At 43.5% G+C, this 26,462-nt stretch overlaps 1 protein-coding gene across 3 annotated transcripts; it reads right to left on the reverse strand.

Annotated features, from left to right (window-relative positions):
- Positions 1 to 3,357: 3,357 nt before the first annotated feature.
- On the reverse strand, positions 3,358 to 26,462 carry INO80C (INO80 complex subunit C). Of its 3 annotated transcripts, none has more exons than XM_087439141.1 (5): positions 26,174 to 26,462; positions 11,022 to 11,132; positions 9,861 to 9,983; positions 8,865 to 8,932; positions 3,358 to 3,761 (listed from the first exon to the last, which is right to left on the reverse strand). In XM_087439141.1, the coding sequence occupies exons 1-5, from the start codon at positions 26,327 to 26,329 to the stop codon at positions 3,656 to 3,658; spliced, it is 564 nt and encodes a 187-aa protein (XP_087295267.1). In that variant the 5' UTR covers positions 26,330 to 26,462; the 3' UTR covers positions 3,358 to 3,655. The 3 variants fall into 3 exon arrangements, with proteins under 3 accessions (XP_087295267.1, XP_004422516.1, XP_087295268.1); XM_004422459.3 differs by having other exon boundaries at positions 9,872 to 9,983; positions 26,174 to 26,454; XM_087439142.1 differs by lacking the exon at positions 26,174 to 26,462 and adding an exon at positions 25,120 to 25,232 and having other exon boundaries at positions 9,872 to 9,983.

Genomic DNA, 26,462 nt, shown 5'->3' on the forward strand with positions numbered 1-26,462 from the left:
CCTTTCTTTTAACATTACAAGACCTTTATGACAACTAAAAGTATTCATAAGTGTTCCTAAATATCATCAAATATCAAATTTCCAATTATCTCAAAAATGTTTTGTATTTTTGTTTGAATCAGGATCCAAATAAGGCCCACACATTCCTATCCAAGAGAATATTATTTTAAATAATACTAATCATTTCATGCATTTTTAAGAGGACATCATGTTCAATCTCTTCCCAAGGTATCTGTCCTATTTGTTCTGTCCTATTTGGTCAGGTTTCTTTACTCCGTACTCCATCAGTTTCTTTCCTTACTCTTTACTTTTTACTAAGTTAAGCACTCCCAACTCACAGTTATAGGTCACTGGACACAGCATCAAGTGTCTGATATCTCTTTCACATGGCCATGGATTCAGAAATGAGAGCTTTCTCATTGAAAAGACTTTTGGCTCAATTACAAAACACATTCAAAATCTGGATGGATGCATGCTTTAACTTGGTAGATGGGGGCAAAATGGGTCACCTTCATCTACATGGACTGCCCCCAGCTCTGGAAAGCATTTGTCCAGTATTACAGGTAGTTCTAAACTGTGCCCAACAACAGATTGCTCTCTTCCTCTTAAGCTGAAGACAAGTAGCAGATATTGGGAAAGAGTCAGACTCCACTCAGAGCAGATTGGACCTCAGTTTGGTCTTATGAAAACAATCTAATTTCTCAGCTAATTGTTTTCTCTTTTAAGGGGCTGAGTTTATCTTTTGCATACCACACGCCAATGCCAGAACTAACAAGGTATCTGAGAGAAATCACCAGTGGACATGCTGTGATGGGAAAAGTCAAGTTCTCACCCAAGACTGTGGGAAGGCCCTTTGACAGCAGAGGGGAAAGCAGAGGGGTGGGGAGCAGACTGTCGGGAAGAGCAGTTAAGGCGACACCGAACACGTCCAGGCAGGAGGTGATGCGCTCCTGAAGTTGGGTAGGAACAGGACCAGGTGGAAGAGAAAGGATCAGTCTCAGAGAAGAAGAGACTTGGGGACTGATTGAACATTGAGGGTAAAGATGGACCAGGGAGGAATCTTCAGTGACATTCATGTTTCCAACACCAGCGCTGGGAAGCTGTGTAAAAAGGAATCTTAAATACACACACACACACACACAAAAGTGCCCCGGTTCCTAGTTGCCCAGGGCCCTGGGATGGAAAGAGCCAGCTGATCTGTGAGTTAGAAAACATACCCCATGTGAAGTATTCCCTTTGTAGTTACGGCAAGGGTTCTCGACACTGGCTGCGTATTAGAATCATCTAGAGTATTTAAAAAGTACTATGCCCAGGCCCCAGCTCAGGTCAGTTGAATCAGAATCCCTGGGTATTTTTACACCTCCTCCCACCATCCCCCGCAATAGAGTTGATGCTAATGTGCAACCAGGGCTGAGAATCACTGGGCCAGGCATGGACATCAAGGGCTATTTGAGCACAAAATTACCTGACTGTTCCAAAACCTGTAGGAGGACTCCTTGTTGGAACCGTTCACAGTTTGAAGCTTAATTTGGCTCAGCTTGGACCCCTGTTGCTTGGGGTGAGAGCAACAACCTGACCTTTGGAACTCAGCTGTCCGGCGAAGAGGCTGGCAAGGAAGGCCTGGCAGGGGAACAGGAAAGAAGGGAGCCAGGTGTCCGGCACACGTGCTTCCCCTCTGCCTGTGGAAGGCGGCAGTTCTCACACTTCTGCACGTCACATTCACTCTGGGATATTTGTCAAATGCAGATGCCTGGGCCCCACTCCCTGTGCTGGTCAGAAGGTCTAGTGTGTGGCACAGGAATCTGCATTTTAATGGGTCCCAGGTGACTCTGAGAGAGAGTTCATGGCACACCCTCCCCCACTGAAACCCTGAGAGGCCTGCAGGAGCAATAGTCTGTGGGCCCCACAGTAGACATGTGCAGGGCAGGGATTCTCTTTCCTCCTGGACCCCGGCCCAGGAGAGTCTGAATAGGCAGGTCTGAGGCAGCGCCCAGCAATCAGCGATAGAAATGATTTTGGGGCTGTATCCAACGGAGGGGACTTCATGGAAAAAAAGTGGAGCTGCCCCAAGTTTTCATTGTATACGAGAAGGTGGAAGTGAAACAGGAAGGGCCCTTGGCTCACTTACTCCCTGTTTCCACCAAAAGGGAAACTGGGGGGTTTTCCTGGGCTGACTGCTGACAGGAAGTGCGGGAGCGAGAGTGGGAACCCCAGAAGCAGCCTCTGGTCTTTCAGAGAACTTCAGTTTTGGTGGTGGCTTTCAAAGTCAGGTCCCCGGACCAGCAACATCAGCCTCACTTACTAGAAATGCAAATTCTTGAACCCTCACCCCAGATCTACTGGGTCAGATTCTCTGGGCGTGGGGTCCTCAATCTGTGTTACAAGGCCTCAGGTGATTCTGATGTTCAGGTTTGAGGACCCCTGCACCAGAGGTTCAAATGCTTCCGTGCTCACGGGCTTAGGAAAGGCTCCCCACCTCTCCTGGCCATTACCTCAGTCCCTTTTCATGGGGCCAGGGAGGAGCCACACAGCACCCTCCCACGCTCACCACTAGTTACCGGGAAGGTGCTGAATGACACACCATGCTGCGCCAGGAGAAAAGGAAGCCAGGTTCCGGGCAGCTGGCACCTCCCCAGCAGGCTGTTCTCCCAGCTGACTCTTGGCTTTGTTTTCCTTTTCGTTGTGCCTGGAGAGGGGTGCAGGAGGGGCTTTCTCTTAGAAAGAAAAGGCACCTGGGTGCCTAAATCCCCAAAGCAGAGGCAGCTCGGGCTCAGAAGCCTCGGGGTCTGGTTCCCCCATCCTCCCTAGGGAAATACGGGAATGGGGGCTCAGGGCACGTCTCCATACTCCTTCTCCTGGCCCAGGAGCACTTCCTCTTCTCATAGGATGGGGAAGCAAACACTGCTCTTCTGGGGCAGGCTTCGGTCAAAGGGGCAGCATCCTGTAGCAGGACAAAAGCCCTTCTTAGAAGGGATGTCAGTGTTTGTACCCCACGCCTCCAGAAATGAGGCCAGGGCTGGTGTTGTAGTCAGCTCGGGCTGCTATGACGAAATGCCACAGACCAAGTGGCTTAAACACAGCCATGTACCTGGAGGCTGGCAAGAGAGACTGGTTCAGAGGCGGAGGCACAGGGCAAGGACTGGCCCAGCGCGACAGGGCAAGTTCCTCAGCTTTCTTCTCCAGCCCCAATTTTGGACCTCTTCCAAGCATTCTGATCAAAGAGAAAGACTAACGTGCTCAAAAGAGGGAGTCACCAGGATCCGGAATAATCCAGCCCTGTTGTCAGGATCCATTGTAGAGTCTTTAAACGTGTTACAAGAGAGTTTGCAGCTTTGAAGCAAAAATTCGGGGACTTACTTGAGTTAAATTAAAAGCACAATTTTATATTTTCTTGTCAAACAACTTTACTTGAGGCAACAAATGAAGTATAATTTAATTCAACAGGAAATATCACACTTGGAGGGAAAACATAGAAAAAAACCCTTAAATTAAAGCCAAACATTCTTTCCAAGGCACAGCACTGACATTTCCAGATTGACAGCAGAATGAATTTGTTTCCATGAAACAAAATCATGAGTCCAAAGTCTGCCTTTGAAATAGTTTTCCACTTCATTTCCATTTCCCAAAGCTCAGGGAACAATGCTTGTGGCCTTCCTCAGGGCCAGGTAGCCAGTGACAACGTCAGATGGCAGCCTCCGAATGTAGGAAAACTCTTCGATGGTGCTGAACCGCAGCTTGCTCTGGGGGTCAGTGTAGTTGGCCTGGGTGAGAAACAGGTACACAGAAGGGCAGAAAGTTATTGTTAATGGTGATATTTTAAGTTCAAGTTTAAAATTTTTTTTCTATTTTACCGAAAGTGAAATATATCTTCATCATGCCTTACTCTATCACCAAGAACACTAAATTGCTCCCTTTGGCAAAGACTCGTTAGTCTTCCTAGACTTGAGAAATACTTCAGGGTACGGACGAGAGGAAGAGGAATAACCACATTAGACACTAGGACTCTTCTGGTTGGTGCCTCAAGGGCTACAAGCAACAGGTCCCAAACTGAATTCATGATGATCATCTCTCCCTGATCTTGCCTTCAAACTCCCACATGCTTCAAACGAATGTTCCAGATCTGTTCCCCAAGGCAGGGAGTGGGACCTCCATGCGTGCAGGGTACACCCGCCCCTCCCTGCTGCTCTCCACCTACTCCAGTGCACTCCTCCCCTGCTGTTCCACGCCCTCCTCAAGCCACTTCCTCAGCTCCTGGGTGACACTACAGTGCTGGACCGGCCACTCACTCTTCCGCTGGAAGGGACTGCCATCCTAACTGCAGCCAAGGTCATCTTCGCAACTTGCAATTCTGATCATGCCATTCCTCAGCATGAAACCTCTCAGTGGCTCTTCTCTGTTCTTGGGATAAAGGCCCAAGTCCTCAGCGTGGCTCCTCAGGCCCTCCAAGCAGGCTGAGGCTCTCCTCCTTCCCGAGCCTCTTCCTCAGCCACATGTCCCCACTCACTGATTCCAACTGCCCTGGCTCTAAGTCCCTCCCTCCTGTCATGCCCCATTTGCCTTTTCCTCAAGAGGGGCCCCCACTGTGGCCCACTCTGCTCAGTAATCACTTGCTCATCCTTCAGAACTCAGCCTCCAAAGTCATATCGTCAGGGAAGCCTTATCTGCTTCCCGATGGGAGGTCAAGACCCCACCTTCACTTCCACCTCACCACATCTGTCTCCTGTGGAATGCTTATCTCTGTTGCTTTTACGTTTGTTATCTGCATGATTCTTTGACTAAAGTCTAGGCTGTGAGGCTCCAAGAGGCAGGAACCCTGTGATTTGCTTATCACTGTATCCCAGTTCCTAGTGCAGTGCAGAGTACACAGTGGGCCTCTGTCAGTGTTTGTACAACGAATGATGAATGAATGAAGGAAGGAACAAACAAATGGACGATCAGGAAAATCACAGAAAAGAGAGACTGTTTCCCACTGACATACCAATTCTCTTTTGATCTCTTTTCCCCATGTGCAAAGTGGAGAAAATAATCCACTCACTATATACCTCAAGGCATATGGCTTCTATGGATTTTGAAACAGAAAACATGAGGCTGAGTCATTTGGAACTCCTTTAAAAAAATTATAAAAGATGCCATTAAAGTCTAGACAGATAACGTCCAATTACTCAAGTGTGGATTGTCTGCCCCAGTGCTGATCATCTCTGCGTGGACCTCGACCTGCAGCAATGCTGTGATTTAATAAGGGAGGGGAGGCTCGGTGAAGAAGCTACGAGCTGAAGGGAACTTAGTCATAGGTTTCTCATACTCTAAAGAGTCTTCAATCCTGCCCCTGGGGATCTCCCTAAGGTATTTCATGTCTGCATGTCAGGAAAATGAGATTATTCCTAAAAGCTAAGATTAATTAAAGCTCTCTATAAAATACAACTTTGATCCTTTGGCTTAATCTAAATATTGCCTTTCTGTACCACATTTCCTTTAATGACGGTAATATAATGGAAGGCTTAAATAGAAAAACAGCCAACAAGTCCCTTCTGAGGGCTCCTGGCCACGAGGCAGTTCGATGAACAGCTGGCAGGGGAGGCTGCCCTCAGTTCTGAGCAGGGGCGAAGGCATGGGCATCTGGCTTGGATCATCTGGCCTCCATATATGAACCAGCCCCAGCCTGGCTCCATTTCTGTGGCTGCCTCACTCCCACCACCAAACTGTGCTGAGCTGGCCCGCCCAAGTTCAGACCTCACTGCCAAGAAGGCTGCTGAACAAATAATGCGGAACACAGAGATACTGTGGCACCAACAAAACGGTCACCAACAAAAACTTGCATAGACGGACCTGACCCAGTATTCGGAACAGAAGGGAGGACGCCAAGTGACACCACAGAGTCGAACAAGTAAAGAACTGCACGCCTACAGTCTGCCCTCCCCGGGGTTCCATCCCTAGAGCCTGAAGGAACCAAAGGCCACCTTCCCGGAGGGTGGGCAGCAAACAGCTTTAAGGCCTCCCTGGCTGCGGGGTGACAGGCTACGTTCACTGCTCCCCCATCTCACGTAGAGCCACAATGCTTTCCACAGCTTTGTGACAAGGGCTAAACACAGGTGTGACCCTGCATGCCTTCCTGCCAGGCCCAAGCACAGGGGAAATGGTCACTTGGCCGTCTAGGAACAGGTGGGTCAGTATAAACATGAGCTGGGCTTTATTTTTTAATTACGTCTAACTTTAATTTATACAAGTAACAGATGAACATATTCTCCTCTAAAAAGAAAAAGACAACATTATGAATAAGACTAAAGTCCCCTTTTACCACTGTCTATCATCCAAAGTCCTCTGCCTTCCCCTGAGGAAACCATGGCTAGGTGGGCACTCTTCCAGACCTTGTTTATTACACCCTTGCACACACATAAACACACCAGAGAAATTACCCAATATGTTTTTGTGAGTGTGTGTTGATTCTTACTTAAGTGGTACCACGCTGCTTATACTGCTTTGCACCTTTCAGTAAACAATATATCTTGGAAGTTTATCCATATTGTTACATATACATCAAGCTCACAGAATAGTATGAACATCCCCCCTAACCCCTGACTAAATTTTATGTTGTTCCTAATATTCTGCTAACACATTTTCTCATAAGCATTACTGCATGAAGCTCCTTGTACACATAATTTCTCTAGGGAGCTGCCTAGAAGGCAGATTGCTGGGTCAAAGGCTTTTGCTTTTTTTTTTTTTTTTGTGAGAAAGATCAGCCCTGAGCTAACATCCATGCTAATCCTCCTCTTTTTGCTGAGGAAGACCGGCTCTGAGCTAACATCTATTGCCAATCCTCCTCCTTTTTTTTTTTTTCCCCCCAAAGCCCTAGTAGATAGTTGTATGTCATAGTTGCACATCCTTCTAGTTGCTGTATGTGGGACGCGGCCTCAGCATGGCCGGAGAAGCGGTGCATCGGTGCACACCCGGGATCCGAACCTGGGCCGCCAGTAGCGGAGCGTGCGCACTTAACCGCCAAGCCACAGGGCCGGCCCTGGCTTTTGCTTTTTTGTCTCACCAGGTAGTGCCAAACTGATCTCCAAGGAATCCGTACCAATGTAGAATCCCACCTCAAAACAGCACTGTGTGAGGATGTCCATTTCTCTACGCTGGTGACAATCAAATGTTTTCATTTCTTCCCTACCTGATGACTTTTTCCTAATTATCAGTGAGAGTGAATATCTACTTATTGGTCATCTGTATTTCCTCCTTGTAATTGTCTATTCATATCCTTTTAGCCGATTCTTCTATGGGATTGGCTTTCAATGATTTGGTAGAGTTCTCTGTATAATCAGAATTTCTTAATTCTTACATATAGTGGGGGCAAGAGGTTTTAGCTTATGTATGACATGACAAGTCCTTCGCCAGTGGCATAAAGGGGCCTGGAACAATGCTTCTCAGAATGATTCTCATGCCTCCTAGTGTGTGAAAGCTATTGCACTAGCAGATGCGCTGCCTGCTGATGATGAGGATAAAGCTACATTCTAAGGGACCACCCTCCAAGTCTGGCCATAAACCACGGCTTCCACAGCTCAGTACAAAATGGTACAGGGAGAAATTTCCACTTTGGGCCATAATAGAATAACTGGTGCCAGACTAGCTCTCTTGCCATAAACAACTATTAAAATGAGTCAAATATATGAGACAACTATTTTCAGGCAGTAGACAAGAGAGAGCATAAGACTACAACATTTCTCTCAAGAAGTCCCCTCAGGGGACCTTTAGGAGGGGATATATGCCCGTGAATGGATGTAAAAAAAACCCACCACACACACACACACACACACACACACACACACACGCTCCCACTTTCCCTATTGTTTTTTAGGATCACTATATTTAAGGGTCTATGTTAAAAAGTTTGTAGTACACTGAGGAATGTGTACTCTCTGGAACAAAAGGTAAAACATATGACTAATTCAGAGAGTATAACATTATTTTTAAAAATATAATAAAAACTCAAATCTTCCCCAGTGTAGAATATATATCAATTTAGTTTGTTATGGAAGTTGGAGTCGTACATTTTCATAAAAAGTAAAGCATTTAAATGATCTGTATGAGTTTTAAAAAGTGAAGTGCCTCATTACTTCTACAGTAATGAGAAAAACCCCATCTCCCAAATTTAACAGTGATGAAAAAGGACGAAGAAGGCAAGCTGAGAGTCCCACCCTTCATCTACATTCTGAGAAGAAGGAAATGAGGCTCTCTGAGGTTCCTGAGGTTCAGAGACTGGCCACAAGGCCCACTCGTCCGAGTATGCTGCTGGTTTTCAAACTGTGTTCCCCAGAAGCGCTTTAGGGGTCACTGTGGTGGGGCGTGGGGAGAAGGACAGAGGACCAGATCCACATGGGACCACAGTGGGTAGGTGGGCTCCAGGGGATTCTGTAAAAGATTTCATTTGGAAAAGGGGTTCTGATGCTTAAAAATAAGTTTGAAAATCACTACTTTTACCATAGTGCCTCTTTAGAGAACTTTAAGTATTTTTTAAAAAGTATAATCATCTCTAAAATGCAGGAAATTTTTTAAACTTCAGCAGTAGAAAAAGAAATAGTTGTTTCTTTCATGTTATCTCATATAGTCAACAAGCAGAGGAAAGGGAAGTGAAACTCAGGTCTCCTGCTTTCTGGAGCAATCCTCTCTCCAGGCTGCCCACACAGATGCCCCAGGTTGCAGCCACTCTAAAGTAAATGCATCAGGCTTCAGCACAAACCCATTACCTATTCAAAGCATACGGGCTCCAGGCAGGACCAGTGGTGGTCAATATTCAACACTCTCTGAATAGAGAGTACTGTGAAATCTTCTTTTCAATTCAATGTTATAGGACATAGAGATGTAATTATACTCACAAGAAGACCTGAAACATCAGAATACTTCTTAGCTGGCTTAAAGGATGGAGGAGCATCAATACTGAAGTCTGGGGAAAAAAAGAAAATAACTAAACTGGCTTTAAAACATTCAGATCCCTTCCCTTTTTTTTCTAAAATACTGTTTGATAATATTCCTGAAATTTTTACTTTGTGAGTAAGTAATCACAGAATTCTCTGGGGAAATAATGCAGTATGTCATAGACCAAGTGCAGGCTCCGGATCCAGCTCTGCCCTGTCCCCAGGGACCCCGACTCCAGCAGAAGCACCAGAAGCTTGTCTGCCCACAGTCGCTTTCACTGTCTCAGGCCACATGGGCTGGTGGTGGTGAGATGCCAAACAACCCACTGACTGGCTCTGAGCATCCGGACACCGGAATGTCCACACCCAGACAACTGACTAGCTCACTTGTCACCCGTCTGAGTCACCCCCATGAAAGAGGTGCAGTGGGAGAGGAGACGGAGGGAACTTTGAACCTGTACTTTCCAATGAAGTTGAACAGAACATATAGCAGTGCTTTACATGGATTTGGAAACACTGCAGCATAAAGCATTTGCTCTGAAAAACACTGGCTCAGAGAGTAAAACAAAGTTGGCCTTTAAGCTGGTTATTAGATATCCTCTTAAATCTTGGGCAATTTTGTTCTTGGAAACAAATTTTAAGAGTAGACTGCTGAATTTTGTCTAACAGAAACACCAATATCTTTTCTAATAGAAACACCAATATTATCATATCTGGACCTATTTCTCCCAGATTGAAATGTTAACAGTGACACTAAAAACCACACATCCATGACAACACAAACAAACAGATTAAACACAGATATAGTTATGAGGAAATGGACACATAATCTCCTTATACTGATGCCACTATAAAATTCCTAAGCTAAAAATTGTTTCCTACATTAATGCAAACACAATAAAATAACAAGATAGGTTTGTTAAAAGAAAGTTCCTAGTCTGAATGTTATAAACACACAGAAGGCTCACAGCTAGGATCGTTCAGTTGCCACGGCAATGCCCTTTCGGAAGCGAGAATCTGTTTCAGGTTCTTCCAGGTTCTATTCTTCTTGCCAGCTACTGCACCACCATGGCCAGAGTGCTTGAATTAAAAGCATGGATTAGAAGAAACAAAAATCAATGGATACTGTCATTGCAGAATCTGATATTTACGCTTATTCATAATTGTAATATACCTCTCATTCGGTCAGCAATCATTTGTACCCCTAAGGCTTTTTTTTAAGTATTATGCTGTACACTTTAATCTTCCTTATAACAAACAAAGCTTTTGGATGGTCAAAACCTACGAGTTAGTTAGTGATGGAGTAGAAATAAAAAGTTATTTTTTTTCCACGCACATAGAAAATCACATCCTTTTTTGGATCTAGCTTTATAGAATTCACTCATGAATTTCCCATTACTTTAAAATAAATTTACTACAGAGTTAGCTTTAAACTCATGACCACATCTCTAAACTCCCTTTTGAGGGCAAGTCTCTGCCTTGCAAATTACTGGTGATCCTGGAAAACCCAAGTAAGCCTCAATCATGGCATGGCAAGCCTTCTGGAAATTTTTTTTTTCCTTTTTGTCCTATGAAGATGACAAAATAAAATGGAAAAGAATACCAAAATCTGTTGCAGGCACTGGTAATACTGTATTTTCAAACGTAATTAATGAAAAATAAACTTTTAATGGTATAATCTGAATCACTGTAATTTATTATACTCTTCAAGAATGAAAGGAAGAATGGCCTATTTCTACTTTACAGAACAATAGTTTAGATTTACTTAAAGAAACTAATGAGGAGCACTCCTCTTTTCATTAATTATTTCAAGCCTCATCTAAAACTTATGTCAGACCAATGCAAAGGGAAGGCGAAAAATCATCATGGAGATGACCCATCCTCAAAATAGGATCCCTTAATGAATTCCACAAAGGGCACCCAAATCCTTGGGAACTAGCACATCGGGAGATCAACAAGAAGGGCCCTTCTTCTCCTGCCCCCACCCCTCCTGCAACAGCCCATGACAGAGAAGGTGGCAACTGGGACTGGTGGAGAAGGGGACACGAGTGCCCAGCAAGATCAGAGGCTGAGGTATGGTGGTTTGGTTTCTTATTTATAAATACTTTAGATGCTTACCACAAAGTTAGGATCCTTAAAGGGCAAAGGTTTGGCAGCTTTTTCCATAGGTCCTGTGCTAAAATCAGAGGGCACCATTTTATTCTCACTCATGGCTTCCATGCTGATACCCTTAAAACATAGTAAGAATAGTGTCAGGTCAGTTTCTTTTAGCTGAGTTCCCTAACTCAGCTCTCAACAAGACATACCACAGGACACGCAAGAGAAGACAGCGTGTGCAGAGCCCTGGCAGGTGGCCTGCACCAGAGGGCATGCCAGATGGGGAGCAGCACCTGCTGTGCAGAAGCCACAGGAGAGACAGCCAGGACCGCAGCTGCCATGCTTCCCAGCTCCACTGTGTACCTGAGCTGGCTGATTTAACTCTGACAACCATGACAAGAAAACTGAGGCTCAGGGGGATGGTTCAAGGCCACACAGTGATTACTTTTGGATTCAAACCCAGGTTGGGCCAATTCCAAAGCCCCCACCATCTCCACGACACCACATGGCCCCTACTCCTGCTGATCTTATCAAACTGTGTCTTGAACCATTAACGCAGAAAAGGCCCAGCCCCTTTAAGGGTCATCAGCCAGAGAACCCAGGCTGCAGCTGGTATACTTAGGGGTACAACAGGACATGGGCATTCCGAGGAAGGAAAACAGAGGGAGAGGAGAGTGCCCTGAAGGCAGGCTAATCTGCTTTAAAATAAAAAACCTTTTAAGCTAACAATCACAAAGGAAAAACAAGCCAGGGTAAGAAATCACTTCTGATTTGTAATGCAATTTCAGTGTTCTCAGACTGTAATAAACTGTTTTCTAATTGATATATAATTTACATACAGTGAAATGTGCAGATCTTAAGTGTAGGTTTCATGAGTTTTGCCAGATGTTTACACTTGTGTAACACGTCCCTATTGAGACACAGAAAATTTCCATCATCCCTGAAAGTTCCCTCATGCCCCTTCCTACTCAATACCGTTCACCCTCGGGGGCAACTACTGTTCTGATTTCTACCACATTACCTGTTCTAGAACATCATATGAGTGGAATCTGACAGCATGTACTGTTGTGTTTGGCTTCTTTAGCTCAGCATAAAGTTTTAAGATTCATCCATGTTGTTGCACGCCTCAGTAGTTTGTTTCATTGTATTTGTATACCACTCAGCAGAGTAGTATTCCACTGTATGAATGTATCACACTTTGTTTATCCGTTTTCCTGTTGATGAACATTTGGGTCATTTTCAGTCTTCACCTATTATAAATACAGCTGCTGTAAACATTCTGTACAAGCCTTTGTGTAGACATGTGTTTTTACTTCTCTTGGGTAAAAACCTAGGAGTGGAACGGTTGGGTTATAGGGTAAGTGTTTAACTCTATAAGAAACTGCCAGATCATTTTCCTAAATGGCTGCACCCTTTTACACTCCTAGCAGCGGTGTACAAGAGTTCTCGTTGCATATATATATATACCCCACCACCACCACTCCCACCCACACCGGGCAATGGCATCCAGTGTGGTGGGAAGGGGAGTGGGGAACACAGGGACCACTCACTCTGCTGCAATAGTTCTCCAAATGGTCTCTTCTCAAACACCTACCCAGACTCCTTTCCAGGGTCTCTCTATATGGGACTGGGCTCCAGCCCAGGAGTCAGGGTCTGTGCTCCTTCTCCTCTGTTCACACCACCTCTTCTGTCTGGACTGCCCCTCATCGCATCTTCCCCATTCAGTCTTTCCTAACTTTTCTCCCCTCCAAGGCTCAGCTCAAACGTCAACTCTCTAAGAACAAAGACGCCTCCAATTTCTCATCCTTTTCCCATCATCTGTAGCCACAAGTTCTTTTCTTCTCTCCTTTCCTTCCCTCCCTCCCTCCCACCTCTTTTTCTCTCCCCCCTCCCTCCCACAGTCCTTTGCCCTTATCTGGCACCTTCCTCAGCTACAAGCTTCAGAGGAGGGAGTGTGTAGTGTGCATCTTGCCCACTCCGTTCTCTACAGCACAGTCAGTGACGTACTTTCAAATGCAAGCTTGATATCACTCCCTTATTTACAACTGGTCAGTGGTTCCCACTGCCCTTGGGATTAGGAACAAATTTTGACTTCCTCTCCAGCCTCCAGTCGTTCCCCCTCCTTCCTGTATTTTGTATTTTCTGGTGCAAAATCCTTTGAGTCATTTTCTATACAGCATGAATAGTTTCCAATGTTTCCATTTTCATTATGCTTTACTAAAATTATTTTCATCAGGATTAGTCCATATCAGTTTTAACTTTACAACAAAGATTAGATCTAGCATTTTGTACATAACTAACTTTTATTGCCCTTGTGATTTTTCCCTTCATGGTCATAGCATTTCTGCCAGGTACGTGTGTCCTGGGAGACCTAATTTGATGAGGAAGATTGGATTCTCCCATCACATTTAATCAATAACCAATGTTACCTTGTGCAGTTTTAGCCAGTTGTCAATGTTATTTTGTGTTGACTATTTGTAAGAATAATATCTATTATAAATTGGATATATGATTGATAGTTTGTATTTATGTCTTAGTCAATGAAAACAGCTTTGTGAACAACAGACCAGAAGAAGGAGAGACACAGGGAAGTGGGAGCAGATGAGGGAAGGGATAGATTCAGAGTGGGACTGCACATAGGGGTCAAGACATCCTGCTTCACTAAGGGCTGTCTTCTGTCCCCTGCATCTAACCCAGTGCTGGCACAGGAAGTACCAAATAATCATTGACTGACTGACTGCAGTTAAGGAACAAGATAGCGCAGCGTAACTAAATGCTAGCATCAGTATCTAAGACGTATATGCTCAGGAGTTTGCTGTGAGGAAACGTCTCCAGGTGGGATGCAGTAGCTGACCACAAAGAAACACAGGAAGGATAATTCAGAAACGACCAGGCCTGGTTACCAATGGGGCAGAGGGAACAGGGAGGAAAGCACGGGGAGATGGGAAGGGAAGAGAGGAGTAAAACTTCTCTGAGAATAGCTTTTTGTAGAGTTTTGACCTTTTGAACCATGTTAAAGTTTCACATACTAAAAATATTAGTAATAAAACCAACAAGGATGGGGCAGCAGAGAGAAAATGGACTACCAACAAAATAAATAAACCTAACTATATTTTGAATGAATAACATAACCACGAAGGGGAGGAAGGGAGAAATAGCTTTAGTGACTTTGAACACAGTATTTTGACAATATAACCTAAGGTTAAAGGCAAAAAGAGGCATAGACAATTGGGAGGTTTGTTTCTCACAATGGTACAGGTTAATAATTCTGAAACTACTTTTATGTATCTCAGATGAAGTAAATAAGGAACAAGGGAAGGCTAGAATGAATCCTGCACCATTGGACTGAAATCAGAGGTTATCAATAGAACTCATGGTTTTTAACATACACACAGATAGATAAACATAGAAATAGATACAGAGGTGGGGGGTATACACACACATGTCTATATTTCCTAGTTCTCTCCACTGAGAGGGCTAGAAACAATGAACAACAGGCACACCAGTGCTGAGATCCTGGTTTCTAAATACTATTCTCCAAGAACTAGTGATCCTTGAAGAAATGGTGGATCCAGGGCTGGGGCAGGAAAGTACAAGAGGAGCCTTGTGGTGCCAGAAAGGAAGAAAACATTTGTATCAGTTTGCTAGGGCTGCCATAACAAAATAGCACAGACTGAGAAATTCAAACAACAGAAATTTATTTTCAAACAGTTCTAGAAACTAGAAGTCTAAGATCAAGGTGTGAGCAGGTTTGGTTTCTCCCAGCCTCTCTCCTCGACCCATGGATGGCCATCTTCTCACTGTGTCCTCACATGGCCTCTCCTCTGTGCACTCTTCCTCTTCTTATATAGACACCAGTCATAACGGATTAGGGCTCCACCCTTATGACCTCATTTAACCTTAATTACCTCTTTAACAGCCCTATCTCCAAATGCAGTCATATTCTGAGGTGTACTGGGGGTTAGGACTTCAATATGTGAATCTTGAGGGGATACAATTCAGTCCATAACAGCACTCTCAAAAAATGATGAGGTATATTAAAGGACACAAGAGTCAGTTTGAAGAGGTTCCCACTAGCTGAATCTGGACAATTTGAGCAACAAAATAAATAATGCTAATCCAGAGTATATAAAGAACTCTTATGACTTATCAACAAAAAGACAAATAATTCCATTTTAAAAAGAGCAAAGGATTTAAATAAATATTTCTTCAGAGAAGATATACAAATGGCCAATAAGCACATGAAAAGATGCTCAAAATCATTAGTCATCAGGGAAATGAAATCAAAACCACAATGAGATATCACTTCACACCCACCAGGATAGCTATAATAAAAGATACAATAACATGTGTTGGTGAGGATATAGAGAAACTAGAACTCTCATACATTGCTTGTGAGAATGTAAAAGAGTACAGTCACTTTGAAAAACAGTTTGGTAGTTTCTCAAAATGTTAAACATTGAATTATCAATTGACCCAATAATCCAACTCCTAGGTATATACCCAAGAGAAGTGAAAACATATGTCCATGCAAAAACTCATACATAGTCACAGAAGCATTATTCATAATAGCAAAAAGTGCAAACAATCTAAATGTCCATCAACTAATGAATGTATAAACAACATGTGGTATATCCATACAATGGAATATTATTCAACCATAAAAAGGAATGAAGTACTGATACATGCTACAAGATGGATAAACCTTGAACATACTAGGCTAACTGAAAGAAGCCAGACACAAAAGGCCACATAGTGTATGATTCCATTTATATGAGGTACCTTGAGTAGTCAAATTCATAATCGCAGAAAGTAGATCAGTGGTTGTCAGAGGTTGGCAGGAAGGGGGAAAAGGGAGTGACTGCTAATGGGTAGGGGGGTTTCTTTTTGGGGTCATGGAAATATTCTAAAACTAAATAGTGGTGATAGTTGCACAACTCAGTGAATATACTATAAACCACTGAATTGTACACTTTAAAAGGGTGAATTTTATGGTATGTGAATTATATCTCAATAAAGCTGCTAGAAATAAACAAATATTTATGAAAGAATGAATGAATAAAGCTAGTAATGGATTGTAACACATAGAATAAAACAAGAATCAATGAATATAAACACTGATTTTAAGAATGAATAAGTGTGCGGGCCAGCCCGGTGGCACAGTGGTTAAGTGTGCACACTCCGCTTCAGTGGCCCGGGGTTTGCAAGTTCAGATCCCTGGCATGCACCAACGCACTGCTTGTCAAGCCATGCTGTGGCGGCATCCCATATAAAAAGTAGAGGAAGATGGGCACAGATGTTAGTCCAGGGCCAGTCTTCCTCACCAAAAAAGAGGAGGATTGGAATTGGATGTTAGCTTGGGGTTGGTCTTCCTCACAAAAAAAAAAAAAAAAGAATAAGTGAATGGGAAATGAGAGAAAGCTCTTGCTCACAGTAGGATTCTAATTAATAATTGCAGAAGGATGAAGGAATTAGAAAATCACCATTTGGTTAACCACCACAATAATAACTGTTTCAGGCAAAAATCATCAACAGACACTACAAGCGGTTGGCAAACATATGAAGAGAAATAGGATATTTACACAGTCTCAAAGTAACTCCCCGTAAGGTACTTTAATACAAACAGAAAAATAAAAACTTCACAGCAGAGAAACCTGGCAGACACCACCTTACTCAAAGCTAACATCAGCAGTAATGGGACATATCAACATCACGTGCCACAACATGATGTGCCGAGAAGGGGACATCGTCACTTCTCTACTCTTGCCAAAAATGTATCACCCAAATCTAGTCATGAGGAAATATCAGACAAGCCTAAATTGAGGAACATTCTATAAAATGTGACCAGTGCTCTTCAAAAGTGTCAAGGTCATGAAAGATAAAGACTGAAGAACTGTTCCACATGAAAGGAGACTAAAAAGACACGACAACCAAATGTGATGTGGGATCCTACAGGAGAACCTGGACTAGACAAAGGACAACAATGTCTGTCTGTCTATTAGGTCCCAGTGTTACTTCAAAGTTAATTCCCTAAATTGGATAACTGTTCTGTTGTTATATATGAGAATGCCTTTGGTTTTAGAAAATCCACACTGAAATATTTAGAGGATTTAGGAAAAAATGCAGTGGCCAAGCGAAACCTCTCCCCCGGGCACACCAAGCTGTTAACCAACAGCAAATGAGCCAGGGGCTCCACAGAACCTGAGGAGGAAGTCACAGCTGGCATGCAGGTCGAGAAAAGAGCTCTTTCTCTTTTTGAAAGAGCCCCTGCTCTTTCAAGGTGGTGGTCCAGGGGCGAAGGAGAAAGCCCAGGCCCACTGGCTGGAAGGCACATGAGGTGAGCAGGTCTAAGGAAACCCGCCAGTGTTGGAAGAAGGAAAGGGGCCATTCTCCCGAGGAGTCTCACAATTCATAAGGTGTGCCACAAGACTACTCAGTGAGGAACAGGCTGATGGGCGTGGACTGTCAGGAGGCTGGGCCCAGGGTGGCCTAAATTAAGTGAGAGAGAGGAAAACAACCCTAAGAACTACGCAGTGAGCATCACGTCAGAACAGAAAAACCAAAGGGCTAGAGATGACTAAGGGGAAACAGGCGGAATGCAGAAGAGGTGTCCTGGGGCCACACACACTTTAAGTTTCAACTTTCTTGTTTGAGTTTTTCATAAAGAAAACGACTACTTATATAAATGTTGTTTCCATCTGGGAGAAGATAAACAAACGGAAGTGCTAAAGAAGCAAAGAGGAGATACTAAAGCGAAATGAAGAACCAGGCTCCAAGGCCTCCAGTGGTGATTCAGAACCATCCACAGAACACACCCAGCTCACAGCGTGCCATCCTCAAGCAGTGGCGTTAGCTTTTTCTCCTGCGTCAGAACTGCTGAAAGACTGCATTTTCCCCATCCGTTCATGCCTCTTCCCTGATTCCTAGTGGGGAAGCTCAAAGGTGCTGTGGGCAGAGTGACATCCTGGGAAGGAATACAGTGCGTTCTTTTGACATAGGCTGTTTGTTCCCAGGCCCCGGAGAGACCCAGAACACCGGCAGGCAGAAATGCCTCACTGAGACACGGGCAGGTGGCGATGCCCCAGAGGCCACTAAGAAAAGCAGGTACCTCAGCAAGTCCAAGTAGGTCGGAAGGTCTGGGAGCTCTGCCAGCAGGGAGGATGCACCATCGGACAGGTGCATCTGCTGAGAGGAAGGGGAAGATGGTGGGAAGAGAGGACCAGAAGTCTGCCTCAGCATTCCGGCAGCACACTAGAGAAGAGTCAAGAAGGGAATGAAGATGATGCGCTCAAGCACTGATTTTCCAAACAGACCCCTCCTGCTCGTTTGGTCCCTCCATCCTCTTCTCTTCCCTTTCCAGCAGGGCCAGACCCCCCACTGAGGAGTCAAGCTGAAGAAGGGGCAAAGAAATAAAGCCAGCCCAACATGAACTGAGCAACATCATTCCAGATCTGCATCCTGCCTCTGAACAGCAAGGGCTCTCTTCCCTCTCTGACAGGCTCTAAAAGAAAATACCACATGATCCAGCTATTCCACTACTGGGTACTTATCAAAAGAACATGAAATCACTAATTTAAAAAGATACATGCACCCCTATGTTCATTGCAGCATTATTCACAATAGCCAAGACGTGGAACCAACCCACATGCCCATCAACAGACGAATGGATAAAGAAGACGTGATATATATATATATAATAGAATACTACTCAGCCATAAAAAAGACAAAAGCATGCCATTTGTGAGAACATGGATGGACCTTGAGGGTATTATGCTAAGCGAAATAAGTCAGAGAAAGACAAACACTGTATGATTTCACTCATCTGTGGAAGATAAAAACACAGATAAGGAGAACAGATTGGTGGTTACCAAATGGGAGCAAGGTGGGGGGAAGATGAAAGGGGTAAAGGGGCACATGTGTATACTAACAGATGGAAACTAGACTTTCGGTGGTGAACACGATGCAGTCTATACAGAAGCTGAAATATAATGATGTACACCTGAAATTTATACAGTGTTATAAGCCAATATGACCTCAATAAAATAATTAAAGAAAAAAAAGAATACCTCGTTCTGGGCAGACCCAGAACAGAGTTTTCTGCTTTTCCTTCCTCTTTAACCCCACTCTCTACCTTACTGTGCCCTGATCTTCCCTTCCCCCGGGCTTCCGCAGCTGAGACTCTTTGTCTATCTGTGACAGGATGAGTGGGAGAGACCTTCAGTCAAAGGGAGGATCAAGTCTGTGAGCCTGGGATGCAATAAAATAAAATTTAAAATGATGTACAGTTTCCATATTACTAAACCACTATTAACACTAAGAGACTTTATGAGATGAACTGTCCTGCCTCAAGTCATGAACGCCCTAAGAAGAGGAAAGAAGTAACGCCTAGCACTGAGGGCTGTCCCCTCTTTGCAGCACTAGAAGAGCTGATGTAAGTCCCAGGGAAGAGAAACCTGGCCTGCTACCAAAGAAGCACATGCCTGCCCTGAGCTGAGTCAGTGAGCTCTCAGCTCTGCCCAACTGCAGAGCCCAAATAAATGGCCTCGTCTCTCCAGACAGCAGCCTGCATGCCTCTGACGCAGATGTCTGTGGCTTTGTCTTATCACTGAAAAATCAAATGCCCACTTAGATCTAATAGTTTTCTAGATTCTAATAGCTGACTCTAGTCTAAAAGAGCAGGGTTACTGTAGGGTTACTTGAAACAGCAAAAATGTGAGATGCAACCCAATTATTCAGTAAAGTCAATTAAATAAGAGCACTTGATTCCTTAAGAAGTCTATCAACATAGAGAAAGGTTCATGAAATAATGCTAAGTGAAAAGCAGGGTACACAATGTTATACACCAAATACAGTTATGAAAAACTACATCTACACGTAGGAATCACAAATTATAACAGTTGTTGGGAAGAAGACTGTGACTTTTTATGTCCACTTTAAAAACAGAAAAAAGGAACGTATAAAACTTAACATTATCATGATCTTTTTTTAAAGTTGGGGTAGAATGATTATTTTTTAGATGAATAAATCAAATCAGTCCAGCATTCTCTGCTGCCTCCAATGACAGAAGACTCTACCATCGTCTGCACTCTGCTCTAACCTCCTAAAGAAGCAACTGCTACCTCTCAGCTTATTTAGATGTTTTGTTAACTGCTTAACCATCACAAATCAGTCTATCACGTAACACTCAGTCTACAGGTCAATTAGGTTTCTCTGTAGATTTTATCAACTTGAATAGGCATTTGGAAAGTCTAAAATGCCCTCTATTGATCTAATAAAACTCCCCCCAAAAGCATTTTCCTGCAGCATGGATTTGGTTCTATCAGAAATCTAATTATATCTTCTAAGGCAGAGAGTGGCAAGAGTGATATCAAGAGAGGCAGTCAAAAAAGAGACGTAGTCAAGGAAAAAGAATGTGGACTCTTGACAGTCCATCTGGGTTCCAATCCTGACTCTGCCACTTGTTAGCTGTGTGACCTTGGGAAACTTACTTAACCTCTCTATGCTCCTTTTTTTTTGATGAGGAAGACTGGCCCTGGGCTAACATCCGTGCCCATCTTCCTCTACTTTATATGGGACGCCGCCACAGCGTGGCTTAACAAGCGCTGCCTCGGTGTGCGCCCGGGATCCCAACCAGCCAACCCCGGGCGCCGCAGCGGAGTGCGCGCACTTAACCGCTTGCGCCACCGGGCCGGCCCTATGCTCCTGTTTTTTTCTCTGTAGAATAACAATTCACAGAGGGTTGTTTTGAGGATTAAATGAGACAGTACTTAGAAGGTGCTTAGAACAGTGCCTAGTACATAGTCAATGCCCAGTAAATATTAATTATTATTATTTATCATTTCTTTCACTTTAGCACATGTATGTGTTCTCCAACCCAAGTTAACACTAATCATTTTCTAAGTATCATAACCAGAATGGATGAGAGATGGCACTATCCAGATTACAACATTATTGATCAATACCTATGTTAGCTACACTGAAAATATAAATCCAAACACAGGACTGTAATTCTGTGACAAATCTGTACAACTTAGCAAGCACAAACACTTAATAGTAATTTCTGCTGAATTAAAGATTCATCTTGAACAAATAATAAAACAAAATTGTTTCAGTACTATTAAACTATTTAACACTATTCCCTAGAACTGACATAAAGGAGACTTCTATAAACGCTTTGCTCAGAATACTTTTAGATCAAAAATATTCCCTTCAACTCCTGAGGACTTCTGAGCATAAAGCCCTTTAAGTTTCTTCTGTTCACTCAATTTTACTTTAGAAACAGCATGCACATTCTGGAAGATAAAACCAGCTTAGGAATCCATCAAGTTATTTTCACCAATTGCAAGAAGCACTCTAAGGTCTATGTAAATGTCCTTTGTAAATTTTTAAATCCCATGAGTTTTACAGACACTGCTTTTTTATAAGAAACAAAATCAAAATAGCTGAAACTATTGAAGTAGGGAAATTTAGATACTGAAAGATCTACAAAGTCCCTTTTAACTCAAGAAAGACAATCATGTATATATTAAAAACACACTTACTTCCCATTGATGGCACCTTGAGCAATCTGATACATGTGCACAGCCCCGACGCTGGAAAGCCTTCGCCATCCAAACCCACTACCCCTCAAAGTCTGCCTTAAGTCCTTCTCCCACCCCACCTCCTTCTCTATGGCCTACATGAGTCCTTATCTTCCTGCGTCCCGCCACACTAGGGCACCACACCAGAGAACACCTATATTCTTTGGGACATGGTTAGAAATTATTATATTTTCCTAATTGTTTCATAGATGTGAATAGGTAGAATTCTAAGACAGCCCTTAGGAATCCTGGCACCTTCTCCCAGTTATTCAAGCAAACACTAACGTAGGTACTGCTGTGAAGGGGTTTTGCAGATATAATTAAGGTCTCAAGTCAGCTGACCTTAAACAAAGGAGACTATCCAGGTGGGCCTGCCCTAATCACATAAGCCCTTTAAATCTGGGTTCAGAGGTCAAAGACAAGAGAAGTCAGAGATACTTGAAGCATGAGAGAGATCTGACACAAGAGAGATTCTCCATAGCTGGCTTTGAAGATGGAGGAGGCCACGTGGTAAGGAATGTACCAGTGGCTAAATGACAGCAAGGAGACAGGGACCTCCATCCTACTGCTGCAAAGAACTGAATTTTGCCAACAATCTGAATGAGCCTGAAAAGAGATTTTCCTCCAGAGCCTCAGGATAAGAAACCAGCCCAGCCAACTCTTTGATTTCCGTTTTGTGATACCCTGAGCAGAGAACCAAACCAGTCACATTATGCCAGGACTTCTGACCTATAGAACCATGAACTAATAAACAGGTGTTATTTAAGCCGCTAATTTGTGGTTATTTGTTACAACAGCAATAGAAAACTAATACAATATATGAATGTCACTCCCTCCTCCTGGGAGATTTTTGGGAGGGCAGGGACAAATTATAATCCTTTGAAATGTTTTAAGCATACTCCTGGGGACAGAACAAAATAAATTACAATAAATTCTTGCAGATTGAACTGAACTGAAAAGAACAGAAAGGCTGAGCAAGGGACATAAAGGTCACCTTTGGAAGATTCCAGGCAGCCCTCAGCGCAGTGCTGTGCTAATGCCTGCATATGCTGGAGAACAGGGAACTAGGATGGAAGGCTATATTAGAGCAGGGAAAAAAATCTAAGACTCTTTTCTGGAGACAAGCCAAGTTTTTTCCTTTTTCATGGGGATGCTGAGGGTGGGAGTAGGGTAACTGGTTATATACCTCATTAGTTAATCACCAGCTGGGAAGATGAGAGCAAAGATAAAAGAATTTACTATTCCAGGGAATGCCCTACTCTTTCCAGCCTGAAGGTTTGCTGACGCTGCTGAGATGGAGAAGACCCACAGGGAGTCCCTAGGCAGCCCTTCCCCTCAGTGAGAGCTCTAAGGCCCCCAGAGTTGTGATTTCCACTAAGTTGGGTTACTGGGAATTTTCAGCATCCTGAAGGCATTTGGCCACTCTCTGAAGCTTGCTGTGGTGGGAGTTGATCAATACTACCTTTAGCATCAAAACAATCATTCCTCCCAATATATACTGACTACATTCCTCAGTCTGGCACACTTAGATATCCAAATGCACGCTGCATATACTGGGAGAAAGTACTCACAACGCATATATCTGACAAAGGACTCCAATTAAGAGTGTATAACTACATCAAACTAAAAAGCTTCTGCACAGCAAAGGAAACCATCAACAAAATGGAAAGACAACCTACAGACTGGGAGAAGATATTTGCAAATAATATATCCAATAAGGGGTTAATATCCAAAATATATAAAGAACTCATACAACTCAACAACAACAAAAAACTTGATTAAAAAATGGGCAGAGGAAGGGCCAGCCTGGTGGCGTAGTGGTTAAGTTCGTGGTGGTTAAGTTTGTGCGCTCTGCTTCAGTGGCCCAGGGTTCATGGGTTTGGATCCTGGGCGTGGACCCACACACTGCTCATCAAGCCATGCTGTGGTGGCATCCCATATACAAAATAGAGGAAGATGGGCACAGATGTTAGCTCAGGGCCAACCTTCCTCAAGCAAAAAGAGGAAGATTGACAATGGGTGTTAGCTCAAGACTAATCTTCCTCACCAAAAAAAAAGAAAAAAAAGAGCAGAGGATCTGAACAAACATTTTTCCAAAGAAGATATACAGATGGCCAACAGGCACATGAAAAGATACTCAACATCACTAATTATTAGGGAAATGCAAATCAAAACCACAATGAGATATCACCTCACATCTGTAAGAATGGCTATTATTAAAAAGATAAGAAGTAACAAGTATTGGAGATGATGTGGAGAAAAGGGAACTCTCATACACTGCTGGTGGGAGTGCAAACTGGTGCACCCAGTATGAAAAACATTATGGAGATTCCTCAAAAAATTAAAAATAGAACTACTGTGTGATCTAGTTGTTCCACTTCTGGGTATTTATCCAAAGAACATGAAAACACCAATTTGAAAAGATATGTGCACCCCTATGTTCACTGCAGCATTATTCACAATAGCTAAGACTTAGAAACAACCTAAGTGCCCACTGATGGATGAATGGATAAAAAAGATGTGGTATATATATTCAATGGAATACTACTCAGCCATAAAAAAGATGAAATCTTGCCATTTGTAACAACATGGATGGACCTTGAGGGGTTCATGCTAAGCGAAATGAAGTCAAATGGAGAAAGACAAATACTGTATGACTTCACTCATATATGGAAGATTAAAAAAAAAATCCAATAACAAACAAACACATAGATACAGAGAACAGTTTGGTGGTTACCAAAGGGGAAAGGGGAAGCGGGGGGCGGTAGAAGGGAACATTTGTACTCTGATGGATGGAAACTAGACTTCTGGTGGTGAACACAATGCAGTCTATACAGACGTTGAAACATGATGTACACATGAAATTTATATAATGTTATAAATCAATGTTACATGAATAAAAAAAGAACTCCTACATGTTAATAATTTTTATAAAAATAATCCAATTATAAAAACGCAGGCACTTCACAAAAGATATCAGAATGGTCAATAAGTATAAGAAAAGGTGACTGATGTCATTAGTAATCAGAGAAACAAAATTTAAAACAACAATGAAATACCACTACACAACTATCAGAATGGCTAAAATTAAAGATGCACAATGTCAAGTATTGTTGAGGATGTAGAGCAATTGGAACTCTCACACTTTGCTGGTGAGAATGCACAATAATGCAACTACTTTGGGAAATACATTTAAATGTATGTCTACCTTGTGATCCAGCAATTCCACTACTATCCATCCACCCAAGAGAAATGAAAGCATATATCTACCCAGACTTGTACAGGAATGTTCAGAACTGCTTATGTATAAAAGCCAAAAAGTATAAACTCAAACGTCCATCAGTAGTAGGGAAGAAGAAAAAATGTACCAGATATACTGATACAGGTAATAACATGAATGCATGAAGGCATGACTCTCAAAAACATTGTTTCACAGAGAAACCCACACAGACACAAAATATGCTCTGTATAATTCCATTTATATTCGGTTCAAAAAAGCAAAGTCAACCTATGGTGAGAGACGTCAGAATAGTGATTACCTCTGGCAGGGAGAGAAGAGAGTACTGACTGGAAAGGGTGACCAGGGAATTTTCTGGGGCTCTTGGAAATGCTCTCCATCTTGATCCGGGTGGTGGTCACATAGGTGTATACATACGTAAAAAGTCATTGATCTGTACTCTTAACATTTGTGCATTTTTTGGATGCAAACCATACCTCACTAAAGAACTTAAAAGCGGGGGTGGGGGACTGGGGGGGTGGGCACATCAATTACGGATAGAAGAAGGGGCAGGCAGTTAACTCTAGAACATCGTTCCAGGTAAACGACGCCAGACCATGTGCTGGAGAGGACAAAGTAACACACTCCATCTTCGCTCTCTTATTGCTTTAAATAAAATGCAGGAGCCAAGAAAAACACTAATCTAACCAAGCCCCTCCTCTGCTGAAAACTCCTTGCCGAAATTGCGGAGCCTAGATTGCCCAGATGCGGTGACGTCTGTGCCAGGCTCTGTGCTCAGGGCTTTACGACCACGATCTCATTGAATTCTTATAACAACCCATGAGGTAAGACCAAACTCACTTTGGGACTGGGAAACTGAGGGTCAAAAAAGCACTTTTCTGAGGATGAGGGAAACCATCTGTTTCTAGACATCTTGGGATTCCTCCCTGTAGAACATTAGGGCGCTCTGCACCTCACAGACACCCGGTAAATGTCTGTAGAATGGACGAAAGGTCCATTTTCTGCCTCACAGAAAGAAAAGTCCAGAGTCTTGCTCTAAACGCGACCTCTGCGCGAAAGGCCGTCCTTCTACTAAAGCAGGAATAACCTCCCCACCTTTCCTACTCTCCTCAAGGACAATGCAACGCGGACGGTTCTTGAACCAAATCCCACACATTCAAACTAAAGAAAAAAGGTTTAACTTGCACCGGAGACCAACATCTACCAGAACCCAGAAACAGGAAGGCCCAGCGCATGCGCTCTGCCGCTCCCTGCCCTGCGCATGTGCACTCGCTCCGCCGCGGGACCTCCGCATGCGCTCTCGCCCCGCCCAACACAGCCCCGCGCAGGCGCAGGCTAGGCGAGCGACAGCGTACCTGCGCAAAGCTAGAGGCGGACGCTTTTTTCTTCTTATTGGATGTATATCCCCCGGCGCTGCTGCCGTTGTGGGAAGGACTGGATGGCCTCTTCTTGCTGTTCCGGGCTATCCCCGGAGTGGAAGGGGTGGCCACAATTGGAATTTGAGCCGCCATTCCTCCCCTGCGTCTTCCTTTTCCCCCCACTCGCCACTTCTTTCACTCTGCGGGCCCTGGAACTGGCGGCTCGCCGTTACTTCCGTCTTAATGCTTGAAAACCCGGCCTGGACTCGCAAAGCATTGGCTCATT

Source organism: Ceratotherium simum, chromosome 14 (assembly GCF_057802395.1).
Source record: "Ceratotherium simum simum isolate JZ-2026a chromosome 14, ASM5780239v1, whole genome shotgun sequence".
Lineage (NCBI taxonomy): Eukaryota > Metazoa > Chordata > Mammalia > Perissodactyla > Rhinocerotidae > Ceratotherium > Ceratotherium simum.

Bases quoted from the DNA above. Each gene is read 5' to 3' on its own strand.
- INO80C (XM_004422459.3), bottom strand. From the start codon at position 26,329: ATGGCGGCTCAAATTCCAATTGTGGCCACCCCTTCCACTCCGGGGATA. The intron at 11,133-26,173 runs GTACGCTGTCGC...CTATGTTTTAAG, and splicing joins CCGCCTCTAGCTTTGCGCAG to GGTATCAGCATGGAAGCCAT. The intron at 3,762-8,864 runs GTGAGTATAATT...TTTCTCACCCAG, and splicing joins CTGATGTTTCAGGTCTTCTT to GCCAACTACACTGACCCCCA.